The sequence below is a fragment of the Biomphalaria glabrata genome, chromosome 17 (assembly GCF_947242115.1).
Source record: "Biomphalaria glabrata chromosome 17, xgBioGlab47.1, whole genome shotgun sequence".
In the NCBI taxonomy this organism is placed as follows: Eukaryota; Metazoa; Mollusca; class Gastropoda; family Planorbidae; genus Biomphalaria; species Biomphalaria glabrata.
In genome coordinates this window covers 9,751,400-9,768,057 of record NC_074727.1, presented here as the reverse complement: position 1 = coordinate 9,768,057, position 16,658 = coordinate 9,751,400, and the positions used below count along the sequence as shown (strand labels likewise).

Below are 16,658 nucleotides of genomic sequence, written 5' to 3'. Positions count from 1 at the left end.
CTGCTGTTTTTTTGTTTTTTTTTTAAAAGCCTATTTTTACAGTGCGGATGAAAAAGAGTTTGTCACGTTTTGTTTTGTCTTGGCAAGAACTGTCAAGTTGGTGATTCCCCGGGCTCTGATAGATATTCCTTCTCGGTGTTCTTTATAATAAGAAAAAATAACAGAAGCAACTATAATCCTGTCTTAGGAGTCCATTTTATTTACTCCTTTACATATGGCGTGAACAACAGCAATCACAAAATTAGCCCCCATTCCACGGGGAATAACTTAAATTTAGACAAATTTTAACCACCACATAAACAACATTCATTCGCTCAGATATGAGCATAACAATGAATTATGGACTATGCAATTCAACGGAAATGACACATACTATATAAATGAAAATGAGATATAAAAAAATATGATACTCTTATTTCCCGTTTAGTTTTCTTACACTGTGTCACTGTTATCCTACCAACAGTGTTTCTCAAACCTTTTTCCTTAACGGAACACTTCGCACATTCTGAATATTTCGAGAAACACATTGCTTATTTTTTTAGAGAAATGAATTTACGTGGTGGCCCACTAGTTAATTATTTCAGTAGTTCGTGGAACACATAGACAGACATCGAGGAACACTAGGGTTCCGCGGAACATAGTTTGGGAACACTGTCCCATAAAATGCACACGTGTGTTCACCTAGTCAAAAGCGATCATCCTTCTGTCGACCAAGTTGTTACAGTCATACCAATAGCATGAACTAAAGCTCCTGTGAATTAGCTTTTTAGAACAGCTCAGATTTGTCTTCTTAAAATGTGTTTTTTTTTTTCAAAAGGTGTTTTTTTTTTAAACAAATATGTTGATCTATAAATAGCTTTTAATACAATAGGCCTACTACAACACCCTATAATCCTGTAGGTGGAAAGCAGAATAATAGCCCATATACGCAAGAACAATGTAGCCTACATACATTCATAACAGTGTTTATATCCGGTAACTTGAGTCTTACTCTGGGCTTTAAGCGACAGGACAAAGTCACGACTATGGAGGAAATAGCCTACAAACGTGTTTGCATGCTGATTTTTTTAAAGTTCCGTCTTTCATTCTTTAAGCAATAATTACCAGAGAAGAAAAAGAGGAGAAAACGATACAAGGAAATACAGGGGCGATGTAATGGAACGAAAAGAAAGAAAAACACCAGGAAAAGAAGAGATTTTGAAATATAGAGAGAAAAGAATTTCAAGAACGCTATTGGAGATTTTTAAATCTATGGCGATGAACTCTTAAAAAAGCTAGCTAGTTTGGTGTATCCGGTGTTTAGAACAAAGCAATCGTTGATTAGTTTTGTAATTTGTTTTGTTTTTACATGTTTCGGATGTTCCTTCAGAGTTGAAGATAGTTTACTTCCTAGTCCAAACCTCCCCCAGGACGACGGGGGATGGGAGCGAGCAGGGTTTAAACCCTCGACCGTCGATAAATCCGAACGTCAGCCCAGCGCGCAAACCGCACGACCAGGCAGCCATCCATGTGAAGGTATAGGATAATTTTTTTTTTACTTTTTAGCACATTAAAAGAAATTTCTATAAATCAAATAAGAACATAAAACAAAAATGTTATTTAACCTTGGTTAGGCCAATAATAGAATATGCATCCTCTGTTTGGGACCCCTCAACTCAAGAAAACATTAAGAAACATTAAAAAACATTAAGAAACTGGAACAGACACAAAATAGAGCAGTGAGATTCATAACAAACGAATATTCACATTTGACTAGAGTAGCACCTTTAGTTAAATCACTAAATTTAGAAAGCCTTCAGGACAGAAGACGCAAAAGTAAAGTAGCAATTATACATAAAACACTGAACCATAATCTTCAAATACAAAAAAAAAATTAGTAAAATACTCAGAAAGACACAAAAATAAAGGCACACTCCTCGTCCCATATGCTAGGACAAATTTGTACAAATGCTCCTTCTTCCCTAGTGGTATTAGAGCATGGAATGTGTTGCCTGAGCAGGTTCAAATAAAAAAAAAATGAAAGAATTAGTTAATTACCTTTACGGTGATTGATGATTTTGTTTCATTTCGAAATGAGAGAAATAAATGCTACTTAATTACGTGTTGACACGTTTTTTTTTTCGCATAACTATTCATAGTCGATAACAATACACGAATCGATCCAAAAATCAACACTAATCATTTAGTACTGATTTATTAATTTTATTTGATATAACAGAAAGGGTGCTAAACCCTGTAATTTTCAGTTCAACGACAGTATTTAGCGGCTGTTTCCGTGAGATAAGCTTTTTTAAAATTATTATTTAAGTATTCTTTTTTCTATTGCTTGTTTTTATAATTTAATTGCCAACAGCGATCTTAAAATTCCCTTGTTATTGTATAGAATCAAACGTCTATCGTGAAAATCTGCAATATTGAATAACCACAGTTGGCACTTAAAAATGTACGCGAGGAAAAAAAAAGTAGCAATATTAAATCTATATGCTTTTAAAAAATATATAGTTAGGCCTATAAATACTTCGGTATTTTGTTCACTTGTTGTACCCAAGACTAGCATTCATGAGATTACCCCTCACTTTTTTTTTCTCAAACCAAAATATGTTCAACATAAAGGCCACCCGACTCGAATGGAGTGGGCGCGTTGATCATTTCAAACAGTATAGATCTATGCCTTGTATCTGTATTCTGTAAGACTTGCTAACGTTAGGAAAATAAAAGATCTGTTAATTCTGTTTGGTCTCACTTTAGATTCGAAGTGTATATAGAACAAAAGTTCTTGTACAAATCTCTTTGATCTCCTTTATGAAGCAGGTGGTGGTCGAACACTTCTTATTATTCGATTTCTTGTAACGCTTCAATATTTCAGGTCAGCTTCACACATTCTTCTGCTATTCACCTTCCAGCCAAAGATTTCTACGCAAGACTGTGTGAAAAAAAGTCCGTGTATGCCTATTTGTTTATTCCATTCTTTATTGAATACCAAGAAACATTCGAGTCGAGTGCGGGAATTCCCATTAAAGCAGTGTTCATAATAACAAGACGTACATGCGTCAAATTTAACTTTAAGGTGATTATACACATTATAAAGGTCAAACCAGAGTTTTCACTGAGTGGCCAATTAGGCAGTGGCTTATAACGTAGTTACTTTTTTCCAAAAAATCTACATAAACTGTCAAATTTTTAAGAAAATCGTTAGAGCCGTTTTCGAAATACCGGTCCACCCAACCACTACGAGTTTGCGAGCTAATAGGAGGAAGTGTAATAAAGATTTGTAGACCGAGTCGATATTAACGATTTGGTAGATAGGGCCGGCCTTAGGAATAGGCAAACTAGACCTAGGGCCTCCGATTGGTGGGGGTCTTGCAAAGAGCTCAAAAAAATATTTTTACAGAAGAAATTGCGAAGCTTGTGCCCAATGGAATACACTAGGCTGAAAATAAATTACATAATTTAATTTTTTTCCAGTTAATGTTTTATTTTTCTATTTCATTTTGGGCCACCCACCAAATTCACTTCGCATAGGGCTCTAATTATCTAAGGCCACTCCTGATGTAGATTGAAAGAAGATGATCCTATGTGTGGGTAAGTCGAAAGTAGTTTGCACTACATTTATAGTGAGGTTATGTTGATAGCTGTAGGCCTTTTTTTTTTACTTCTTTGAGTTAGCATAGTGAAAATAACACTTTGGCCTGGGTCTGTTTTCTAATTGTCAATAAGACTTGAGCTATTTGGCCTGCATGAAGGAAAAGATCGTGTCTTAGTGAAAATAACACTTTGGCCTGGGTCTGTTTTCTGTCAATAAGACTTGAGCTATTTTGCCTGCATAAAGGAAAAGATCGTGTCTTCATAAGAAGCTCACAAATACAACTTTATCCTCAGAATGGATCTATCAGCACAAGCCTATAGCTTACCAGACAGCTGCTCACACATGCGACAAAAACAAAAAGAACAAAACGAAGAAAAACTTTAAAAAACTACGATTGCAATTTATTTGCTGAACCATGTCAGTTAATCGTGGACTGTAAAAAACACTTTATTAAAGTTATCATATTGACGATACTTGGTACAAAGTGACTATTTAGACATAGACCTAAGTTCTTTATTAGTTCCTAAATACGATTGAAACTCTTAAAACATTTCCATAGATTGTACTTTGTGTGGACAAATACCTTTCACTGGACGTGACTGGACAGTCTCTCTTTTGTCCACTGTATATATCTGCGAAAACAGTGTTTCAACGTCAGCTATATGCCCAGAAATGGAAAAAGGGGAAAAAATCACATTTTCCGGAATTTTCTTTTTATCATCCGCATGGGCGAGTGAGTAATAGTCATGAATAATCGAGAACCCGCCAATGAAGGAGGTTGTCAAAAAACTTGTAATCTTTCAATAAGTTAAAAGTGGGGTTTGTATGTTGAACTAGACTATATGAAGGTATGAATTCGTTTGCAGAGTAAAAGCGTGAAGTTAAACCCTGCCATTTTCACACGTTTGGTCCATGCCTACCTAACAGGACATGTCCTCCATCATATTGCAGTCTAGCAACTGTGCATAAGAGTAATTAAAGATCAGAAAATAAATTATAAATATTATTTTCTATTCACACCGCAATTACGTTTTAGCTGGCATTGTGGGCAGAAAACTTTCCTTAGGAACGCGGTGGCTTCTTTCCTAAACTTTCGATCACACATGCAATAGATAAAAGGATTGATGGCACAGTTCAGCATGAAAATTTGTAAGAAAAGTCGGTACATTGAATCGGCAACTGTTCCTATGTTCAGCATTTGCTCCGGCTTCAGTGACCTAATAAATACGAGAATTAAAGTTGTCAAGTTAGTGATGATGTATACCACACTAATAGTAATTAACATTCGTGTCGTGTGATTGGCTATTTTTCTGCCAATCGCTTCTAAGTTTCCTCTTGCCGGCGGAACGCAGATCGTCTGCTGAGACGAAGTGACGTCTTTCTTTACTCCTTCGTTTGGCTTATCTTTCAACTCCAGTTCAATACAATCCGTTTTGGTTTGCACGTCAGAAGCGCTGTCTTTAGTGTCCATTGTGTCGTCGGAAGTGTTTTGCGGCATTTTGGCGTCGTCTGCTTGTGAGACGTCCAAGGCGTAGATGTGACGCCACGCTGTGATTCCCACCCGGACGTACATGTAGGTGAGAGGTATGCAACAGGACAAGAAAATGACCAGCGAGACGAGGCTGACCACTAACGGCCAGATTGTGTTGACGTAATTCTGGTCCACACGGCACTCCTTTCCGCGGACTTCCGGGCGTCCAGTTTCCACGAGCTGAATGCCGTGAACCACTGTATAGGGGATGCTGGTCAGGCAGGAGAACACAGCAATGACGACGCTGATGATTCTTGCATGGTTAGCAGTTACCTGCCACCCTAATGGTATGCACACTTTTCTGTATCTGTAAATAAAAAGAATAAATTATAACATTTTAACAAAAAGCTAAACTTATAGCCTATATAAATGTTATTAAGAACACAAAGTTCCTATTTCCCTTTCCTATTATTGAATGCCACTATTAAAAAAAGGGGTATTTGGATGAATAAACCGTTTCCATAGTTCTCAGCATTAAATTCAGACTGATGCGTTCCTTAATCAAGGCGACATTGGACCGAAATGTTATAGAGAGGAAGATCCTAGCCATGGAACCGAGATGTTATAGAGAGGAGGATCCTAGCCATGGAACCGAGATGTTATAGAGAGGAGGACCCTAGCCATGGAACCAAGATGTTATAGAAAGGAGGATCCTAGCCATGGGACCGAAATGTTATAGAGAGGAAGATCCTAGCCATGGAACCGAGATGTTATAGAGAGGAGGATCCTAGCCATGGAACCGAGATGTTATAGCAGTGTTTCTCAAACTTTTTTGTCTGCCGGCACAGTAAAAAAACTACAAAAATTTCGCGGCACACCACGAAGAGCAACAGTCTGTTTTCCCCAAAAATTTGACTTTAGAACTGCATCATTTTTTAAATCAATGAGCTGCTCTTCTTCTTCTTTTTGTAAGATTTGTAGCTTCATTGTTTCCAAATGGAGAGCTGACCCATCCATACTTATTATTTCAAACTGCTGACTGCAGGTGTGTCAAAGTGGCCATAATTTCGGGGGGGGGGGAGGATTTCTTTATTTGAAGCACATTCATTGTAAGTAGGAAAGTAGTTGAAGACTCCTTTCGAAATCTTACTTTGCCACAAAGACAATTTTTCACCAAATGACTTCAATTTTGAGGATGCAGTGATGATGGTTTTCAATGGTCCTTTAATACTTAAATTCAATGAATTTAATTTGTCAAATAAATCAGAGAGAAATGTCACTTTAACCCACCAGATCTCGTCAAGAATAGAAAATCCAAAGTCTTTTTTTTTCAGCCTCCAAGAATGAAATCAGCTCAGCCTTGAGTTGGACGACACCTTTAACACTTTTACCCTGGAGAGCCAACGAACGTTGGTGTGATACAGGAGACATTTGTAGTCTGAATCCATTGCTTCACAAAGCTCTGAGAAAAGTCGGGATGCAAGCGGTCGAGATTTGATGAAGTTTACAACTTCAATAACTTGATCCAGAACAGACATCAAATCTTTCAGCAAAGATTTGAAGGCAAGAGCTTTTCTGTGGATCATGCAGAGAACAACTAATACATTTGGATTTTCTTGACGCACAAGAGTGACGAATCCCTTTCTATTTCCCTGCATGGAAGGACAGCCATAGGTGCAAACGCTGACACACTTTCTCCACTGTAATTTGAATAGCAAAATGTTTTCGTTCACCACTTTGAAAATATCTTCGCCTTTGGTCGTAGTTGGTAGGTCTTTGCAAAAAAAAGAATTCGTTGACACATTTTTCATCCTTTATGAACCGAATAAAAGCTAGCTGCTGGGCTTTGCCGCTAACGTCAGTGGATTCATCAACTTTAATAGACAACAGCAGAGACACTTCATCATCAGTCACGTTGAAGTGTTCGCAGATTTGATCTTGTAAATCTGACGATAAGTCTGCGCGAGATAGTATCCTTTGACAAAGGAACTTTTTTAACTTTTTCGGCGGCATCGGGTCCATGGATTTTTCAGCAACTATTGCTAAAGCTGGTGCAATGACTGATTCAGCCTCTGTGTTTGCTTTCTTGAGTTTTGCTAATAGCTGAGCAACCTTATAACTTGCAATCAATCCCTTTTCTGGCAGCTTTAGGTAGTTCGTAAGTTTCTTAGCTTGTTTATTTTGTTGTGCCCTGATTTTTTCAAAGTATTCCTTCGGTTGCGCTTTTACAGCTGGATGTTTTGTTTCTAACTATCTCTTCAACAAGCGCCTCATTCGATAGAGTTGCATTGCAGATCAGACAGAATGGCAATGGAGCATCTTCAGGTCCAGAAGATATGAAACCATATCCGATGGTATCTTCTTTCTACCTTAGTTTGGTTCCTTGCTTTTCATTGAACACTTTCGCAGTTTCATTCTTACTAACGTATTTCTCAATGGATAACAATGAATAACGCTTAGTAATAATTTGTTATTATTAGCATACACCTAAAAAATTTACATGAAACATATCGCTTATTATTATCGTTACCAATTTAAGAACTGCTGTGCGTCTGCTAAGGCTACTATTACTGGTCGTTGCAAGTGGGGATGTCATCGCAACGTAAAATAAAAATTTACTAGTAGGCAGACCTGTGTAACGCTGCACGTGTGGCGTTCTGAAAACTCACGCTGCACACCTGCAAATCTTCGGCGGCACACTAGTGTGCCGCGGCACACAGTTTGAGAAACACTGTGTTATAGAGTGGAGGATCCTAGCCATGGAACCAAGATGTTATAGAGAGGATGATCCTAGCCATGGAACCAAGATGTTATAGAGAGAAGGATCCTAGCCATGGAACCAAGATGTTATAGAAGGATCCTATGTATCAACTACAAAGACCCCACCGCTCATGAGGAAATTCGAAACAGGATCACAATGGCGATTGATATGCTGACCACTGTCAAAAAATCTATCTTAAACTGTATGGCCATACCAGGGGCTGTCAGAGACCTTCCTGCAGAGAACAGTACCAGGGAAAAGAAAGAGAGGCAGACAGAGAAATCGACGAGAAGACAACACAAAAAGAATGGACGGGGCCTGTCATGGAAAGAGGCAACCAAAAGATAGAGAGGAATGGAGAAAGACAGTTGACAGATCATGTGTAGTGACCCAAAGGTAAAAGAGACTAAGAGATAACTCAAGGGGCTATTACTTTATAAAACTCAAGTGTTCGCGTTCAGAAAGCAAAAACAGTAGCCGTTACACATAAATTTAGCAAGCTAACAATCAGGGTAAAATCAGATTTTCAATAGCTCTTTAAGTTTTGATATCCAAACGTGACAGACAGAGGGAGAGACCTCATAAAACTAGTAAACGACTTATTCACTTTAGGGGCCGAACAAAAAAAAATTAATCGAAAGTACCTGACTGTTGCTACAGCTAACAAAAGAATGGCTGACGTTGACGCCGCTGCTAAGTTGATAAACAAGAAACTCTTACATAGGCCATGGTTATTGAAGTCCCAAGTATGAAATAAAACATAGATGGTCACTGAAAAAAGAAAATTCAAAGCATGAAATAAATTATAGCCGTAGGCCTATATACACTTAACTAAATATGCAGGCCATTGCTTTCCAGGGTCTGTAGGTTTCGATTCTTTCAGAGAATTATATTATTTGCTTACACATAAATTATAGGATCTAATTGTCATGTAATCAAAAAAAAAAAAAGGGTTGTTGTAGAGATTTTCACGATAAACTAAACAATGTCAAGGACGCAAATATTTAACTTCAATGTTGCCAACTAAATCAAAGCTACATTTATAAGGGCTTACAAGCATTGCTACAATGTACATGAGGTATATCATGTAATTATGTAAAACCATAGATTATCAGCATTCCCTTTAATTTGTACACCGTATACAAAAAACGCTTGCTATATATAAGTTTAGTAGCTGTAGATTTATATCAATCACCCTTTAAAAACAAATGCATCAAAGTAGGCCTACTTGTACACATTTTAGTAACACTGTTTACGTCTTTCAAAGTTGTCATCAAATATTACTTCTACCATGATTAATTGCATCTACTTACAAGGTATCACGATAACATTGGTGATCAGATCGACGACTGCTATTGACTGTATAAAAACTATTGTCGAAGTCTTCTTTTTTCTCCCAGAATAGATCAAGAGGATGAGGGAATTCCCGAACAGGCCAACCATTGCCATGGCGACCAGAAAAATAAAAGTCGGGATGTTTCTGATGTTGGTATCGCCCTGAAGCGAATCCAGATAAATCCTTCTGTCTTCGTCCAAGATGTCTGAACTGATGAACGTATGGTTAGGTGGCAGGACAGTGGTCATCGGAGCGAGACTGTCGGTATTGACGTAAACAAAGTCGAAAGACATAAACATCGTATTTTAAATTTGGCTGTAAAAAATAAAAATGTATTAATACATGCTTACTAGTTTGGAAGTCATATATATTTATATACAGTCCTTTTTTTTTTTTGTAAAAAAAAAATAGGTGCCGGTACTCAGTAGTTGATTGCCTAACTTTTAACTACTAGAAATTAATAATATACGTTAAAATACAAGAAAAGTAATATTTTTTTTCAAAAAGTGCCTGATATCCGTACCGGTGCGTACCGTCACAAAATAACCCTGTATATATATATTTTTCATATCCTATGGACTCGAAGATAACTGTTAAGTCCAATTCTCGTTTTAAAAAGCCGGCCGCATACGTGGCATGGATATGTTTGGTCAGCTGCAGATAGCCCTGCGTGTTCTCTCAGCTTTTTGTTGGTTCGGCGCTCTTTCACCCAGGCCACTGTTCTTGCTTCAAATCCAGAGACTCTGAGGCTCACAGCTTCACGCCACGAGGAGCGATCGAGAGCTAGTGCTTCCCAGCCTTGGATGTTAATATCGCCAGATACACCTCTACTGTATAGGTAAATGCATAGGCTTAAAGCACTGACTTTAAAATAGGCTATAGTAATCGTACTGGACAAATACTAAAAAAGATCGATTCTCCTCATAGTTGTGTGTTTGTTGTGGTTTAAGAAGTTGTTACTTTTTGTTACGCTGGTGTTCAGGGGTGGACTTGGCTATATGGGCATTCGACCAATTCCCCTTTGGCCGGTAGGGCCAACGATAGGGCGCATGGATATCACTATGACATATTTTATAATATTCTTTTATAAACATGAGCCCCTGAGCGTTGTGTTAAAAAAATCTTTTTCCGAATCTACTCTATTAACACATTTTCAGATATGATGTAACAGCCAACATCCATAGACAGTACTACTAGTAGGCTTCATCCTACATCCGTAGACAGTACTACTAGTAGGCTTCATCCTACATCCGTAGACAGTACTACTAGTAGGCTTCATCCTACACATTTAGCGATCATAAGGGCTCATAAGGCCTTTATTTCTTATAGAGATATAGAGCATGTGTACAGTTAGAATACATTATCAAATTTAACACAATGATTTTGAGGACATGTAGACCTAGAAACGCCTAGGCCGATGTTGACGCCCAGTCCGCCCCTGCTGGTATTGTGTAATAATTACGTGGTAGTAACTCTCTAGACGCAAATCAAACAGTCACTTACTCTCTCTAGCGCTACTCGAGTGTTCATGGATGTAATTCCCAGAATACAGTTTTAACATAGAACATTGGATAATTTGATTTAATCTCAGAAATTAAGTTGTAGAATAAATACTCACGAAGAAGACTTCAGATATAATGGTACAATGTAAATGACTTAACAAAGTCTAAGAGAAAGTATTGAAACAAAGCACATCAAACAACTGACTGACACATATAATTATCTTCTATCTTATTCTATCTATTCCCTTTAAAATATTTACTGGTTTAAAAATAAAATCCCTAAGAACCAGGAAAGAAACTGCAAATGAAAACTCTCTATTTTTGAACATTTACAAGATATACTTAACTGCATTTCAAGATTTCAATGGGAAGGCCTTCCTGGATAATAGTGTCACAAAATAACTTCCGTCTATTGGAGAGTATCTGTCTCGGGGTAAGAATACGTGTTTGCTTGTTTGCATTGCCGACTGACAATGGTTATGATAGCGCCGCGTATGGCAAAATATGTAGGTCGCAGCTGGGGCTGCGAAGCCACGTAAAATACTGTTATCTTCATTAATTTACAGACTCAAAGGTAAGCATTATTATTATTATTCCCAATAAGTTTATTTTTTTTAAAGAAAATTTTTATTTAGTTTACTTTTAGTCTATCTGTATTTTAGTTATTTATTTAGCCTGTAGGGGTGCTGTTGACGGTCGTTGACTTGTAGCACCGAACAACTGGTTGACAACTAAACCACTGTAGGCTTATTATATTACAACTGGTAAAACATGAAATAACTTGAATAACTTCTTTTGTGGACAAAAATAAATAGAACTTTTATTATTATTATAATAGAGACAAAAGGAAGCTGCTATGAGATAAAGTAAATGTACTAGAATTTAGTAAATAATTTATTTAAAAAAAAAAACTCACTCACTACAATAACATAGCCATTCAGTTTCACTCTCTCTCTCTCTCTCTCCATAACAATGGGGCAATGAGATGATTGAGATTCTATTCTTTATATTATGTATAGATCTAGTTCGTCCAACGTAATAAGATGATGACCACTAAGTGACTTGCGCTGAGATTTTTATTAAATTAAAGAGAATTCGCGCAACACGTCAACCCTTGAGCCCATCCTTTTCCGGTATCAAAATTGGGTCAAGACGTTCCAGGACGTGAGTGAGTGCAATGGATAACAATGGATGACAATGGACTGTCCTGGGGATTGCCGTTCTGTCCGTTTACATTTCGCACATAGGCCGCCAAGTCCAGACTTCACAGGCTAGGTTTGACAAAATCACAGTGTTTACTGTATGTCGTGGACACCTGGTTTGACTAGTTAGTCAAAGCCGTTTACGGGGTGTGACTACTGTGTATGTTGAAATTAAAGCCACAAGTGAGTGTTGTCGTACTAAAAGTGAGCCAATAGGATACGACTGCCTGACCACTAAAAGTGCTACACATCCAAGACTACCTCATACACCCTTTTCATATTATAGAGGTATTAATTAATCTCTGTCTCCCACACTTCATTTGTTAATTAGTTGAAAGTAGGCAAACTTCTATTTCATTGTTAATCGACCCTGAGAAACTACTACATTAAGGTTCTCTAGTGTTATTAACTATTTGGACATTTACTGTGCGGGGGGGGGGGGGGGGGGGTCAATGATGTTGAATGTACTTTTTTTTGTTTTAACAATATTATAGTTTTAAATTAAGTTTTATAAACAAAATGGGAAAAAATTGTATGCAAGATGAGTTAGAATATAAAGTAATAGTATTTCCTTATATATGCAATGATAAACACTTTTTAAGACCTACATTTCGCATTGATATTCCTAAATTTAATTATGAGACTTATATCATTACACCTCCTTCTTTTATTTGCTTTGAATTGTAATAAACGGGCCACATTTTAAAGATCAATCCAACTTACTTTTTGTTAGCCCGTGAATCAGTGTATCTGTTACAATGACAATTTACAGCCATCTCTCTCTGTCTCCTTTTCTCTCTCGCTCTGGTTCATTCTCTGGAACCCGCATTTTGTTTCTCTTTTAACCAGCGCATCGTAATTTCTCTGACATTTACTTTTGACTTGATTTTGAAAGACTCGCTTCACCTTGCGCCCTCGACACATGTACGCACTCATATTTTGGGCCCGTTAATTCTAGTAGCACTTTCACTTATTCGCCCCCCTCCCACTTTTTTGGTTAGGATTACTTCTTGTTTTTTTTTTTGTAAACCTTTAATTTTAATGCAAGCAATGTATGGTATAAGACACCAAATACATTTCTTCATGCTTCGTACCATCAGTTTCAGGCCTAGTGAAAAAAAAAAGAAATTCCAGAAGGCCCCAAATTGAATGCCACACTCACTTTCCCAATTCTATATCTATTTTGGAATTTTGTTCTCTAAATAAAAAGAAATATCAATTTGGTTTTACAAACAGTAATCGTTTATCTCACTGCTTTTGAATGTAGCGAAATGACAATAGATCTAGATTTATCTTTTTAATCCTATTAGGATGTAGTTTTATTATTTTTTTGCCAGTGTTACAAAGTACCATTACTTGCTCTCTCTGTCTGTCTGTCTGTCTCTCTCTCTCTCTCTTATCTCTCTTGGGGAAATACCGAAAATAAAATACAAAGATTTGATAGAAAGCTTGCGTTTTTTTTCGCTATTAGCGGTGATCAGGTAGAGAATATGTCAATATGGTTATTAGCAAGCGCCTAAGCACTAGCTTCCATTCTGATCAGTACGACAGTTTAAGAGATCTCTTGAGTGAGTGAGTCAGTGGTAACTTAGAACTATATAGTAGACTATCATTTTTTAAATCTAATATAATATTATAATTACATCATTAATACACATTATTTTAAAACGGGTTACTTTGTTTGCCTACTTTAAATACATGTAATGCATTTAAATGTATGAAGTTTATTCATTATGATTAGGCATATTTACAAATCCATTAATTTATCTTACCTTTTAAAGAAACGCCAGTGAAAATATTAACTCCTACAAGACGCTGAAGCCGTGTGTGTGTGACTAGGAACGTTTTCACCAAGTTTTAAATTAATGAAAGTTTTATTTTGGATACACGGATATGGTGTGTTGTTTTCATTCCGTCAACCTAGCCATCCTGTAGTTGAGATAACAACCTTGTTCAGTATTGTCGTCAACATTTCAAGTGCTACACTTAAATTAAGCTACCACAGACTTGATCCAGCCCTACTTTCTGTCATAGGCAGTGGCACAACCTTCTGTGTATAGAGGGGAATAGGCACTAAGCAACACCCACGAAGAAAATAAAACAGAAAACGAATGCGCTAAGCAAAGTTTTTTAAGATTCTTTTTTACTTGAACAATAGTAGCTAACGACAGATGTCTAAGAAATATCTTAAAAATACACTGGTACGGCAAACGGGAGTGAACAGAAGAATATAGAGGTGCAGATCTTAGATAGGAATAGGAGATGGATTGGTCACACCCTTAGAAAAGATACCAACAACAGAGCTAGACAGGCCTTTTAGTGGAACCAACAGGGAACAAGATCTAGAGGAAGAGCAAAAAGAACATGGCGACGCGGTGTACTGGAGGAAGTCGATAGGACAGGAAAGAGCTGAGAAGCCTTAAAGAACTAGCAATTGACCGTGGAGAGTGGCGTGTTTTTGCTGAGGCCTTATGCTTCATGAGGAACGCAAAGGAAAGATGATGATGAAGATGGATGATATTAGCAAAGCAATCTCTTATCACAATATTTCACTAGACTTCTGGGCGCTAAGCAATGTCTTCTAACAGTGATGCCCAACCTAATTCGGCCTTCGGGCCAATTTAATTTCCGACACGCGAGCCACATGAATGAAAAGGTACAGAAACTAAATGAAATTGATCTGAAAGTATTTGATTAGAAGCCCTTGGATCCAGTACTTCATTAATTAAAAGGATATTCGAATTTTGTTTTTCCACGCGTCAGAAAATGGATGCATTTCTCTACTATAAAAATGAGCAACACTGTAGCCTGCCTTTTTACCTGCATGGGTGGGCAACTTCGGGGGCCGATTTTGAGCTAGTCATGTCTAACATTATGACCAAACCAGATCTTTAAAAAATGATCAACATATAAACGGCATTATACAACAAAATTGAGTCGGTGGTAGCTGTAAATTTCTTGTTTCTTTTTGGTAAATATTCCCATCGATCAACCGATCTCTAGGCTTAGTTTAACATTTTTTTATTCGCTGTTAAAATCAAGAATACAGTAATATTTGTTGTATTTTACTAAATAACTGGTTTTATCATATTGTTAGACAAAACTAGCTGTTAAAATTATCCTACAAAATACAGAAGTAATAAAATTACAAAGAAAGCTAGATGAACATCTTGAAGTATTAAGCCTGCCTTTTGCTTCATTTACAGCTACGAAAGGCCCTATATATATTCAGACAAAATTATATTTTTTTTTAGGTTTTCGTAGTAGAGATTCTCATTTTTTACAGAGAAAAAAATAAAACAATAAAAAGTGTTTAGTTTAAAATAAGCGCCAATGAGACTTTGAACGCTGTACGTTTGGCTCTAAAATCCAACATTCAACGTACATACCACATGGACGATAAAAATAATGCAAATTGAGGTTATATAAACATACTTTGAATTAAATTTTCTTTTTCCTAGGCTCTTCCGCTATTTTAGTTTTTTTACACCGTATCTCGGCCCCTTTATATTTGTACATATTTATTGATTGCCATCGAGCTGACAAAAAGGATAGGAAAAGCTACCACAGCATTGGCAAAACTCTCCAAGCGCGTCTGGGAAAATGGTAAATTGACCACAGCGACCAAAATCCTAGTCTACAACGCCTGTGTTGTGAGCACTCTCCTTTATGGCAGTGAAAGCTGGTCAACATACATGTACCAAGAGCACAGATTGAATAGTTTCCACTTGCGCTGCCTGAGACGCATAATGGGCATCTCTTGGAGGGACCATGTCTCCAATCAGGAAGTTTTGAGACTGGCCAATATGAACAGCATGTATGCTCTCCTGACACAAAGGAGATTACGCTGGCTCGGACATGTCACCCGCATGCCAGATGGTAGAATCCCGAAAGATATCTTATATGCTGAGCTTGTGGAAGGAGTCAGACCCAAGGGCCGCCCAAGACTAACATATAGAGATGTCTGCAAGCGAGACATGAGAGCCTCAGGCATCAGTGAAAGTATGTGGGAAAACATAGCCAAAGACCGGAGTGCATGGAGACAGACTGTGTGTGCTGGGACAACCCTTGCTGAGAACAAAAGAATTGAAGCGGCTTTAATCAAGAGGGAAAAAAAGAAAGCTGCCCTGTCTGCTAGCCCTAAATCAGAGGCATACAAATGTACGAATTGTGGCAAAGTCTGCCGTTCTAGAATTGGCTTGATTAGCCACACCAGATTCTGCCCCGTCTCAAGATTAAGCCAAAACCAGTGATTCACTTGGGCGCATCCATTGTCTTTCGAGACAAAAGGAGCCATATATTTATTGATTCCAATTGTTCCTTTATTTGAGCCTTTTCTATTTCGTCTTTTGAAACTTGTAATAATTCTTTTAGTCTTTCCTCTTCTTGGCGTCTTTTTTTCACTTTTGGTTGCAGCCAGGATTTTAATTTGCTGCTTTAGTGACTTTTTCATTATAGGCCAGATTTGGATCAAGTGACACTCTCCTTGGTTAATTCCTCCTATAGACTCGAGCATTCTTTTAATTGTGTGTTTGTGTATTGCTTGTCTAAATGTGTTTCTATGTAGTTAAAGTCTCAACCCAATATTATTTTTCCCCTATGTGTCTGCTATGTACTGCTTCGCTCAGAGTTTCAAAAACGTGTGGTCTCTCCCTACTCTGAGTCGGAGCGTATATATTAATAAAGGTGTATGCTTGTTTGTGTTCTACTACCTTGACTATGACCACCCTCCCAGTATTATCACTATGTGTATATGTTACTTTAAATCTATCAGATGTCTGTAGAATAGCTACCCCCTCC

General features: G+C 37.4%; 1 protein-coding gene across 2 annotated transcripts; it reads right to left on the bottom strand.

Moving 5' to 3' along the window:
* Window positions 1–3,965: 3,965 nt before the first annotated feature.
* LOC106073647 (neuropeptide Y receptor type 5-like) lies at window positions 3,966–13,866 on the bottom strand. Of its 2 annotated transcripts, none has more exons than XM_013234258.2 (4): window positions 13,631–13,866; window positions 9,132–9,469; window positions 8,463–8,589; window positions 3,966–5,424 (listed from the first exon to the last, which is right to left on the bottom strand). In XM_013234258.2, exons 2-4 carry the CDS (start codon window positions 9,451–9,453, stop codon window positions 4,590–4,592), a joined length of 1,284 nt encoding a protein of 427 aa, XP_013089712.2. In that variant the 5' UTR covers window positions 9,454–9,469; window positions 13,631–13,866; the 3' UTR covers window positions 3,966–4,589. The 2 variants fall into 2 exon arrangements, with proteins under 2 accessions (XP_013089712.2, XP_055872238.1); XM_056016263.1 differs by lacking the exon at window positions 13,631–13,866 and adding an exon at window positions 10,773–11,268.
* Window positions 13,867–16,658: the final 2,792 nt, after the last annotated feature.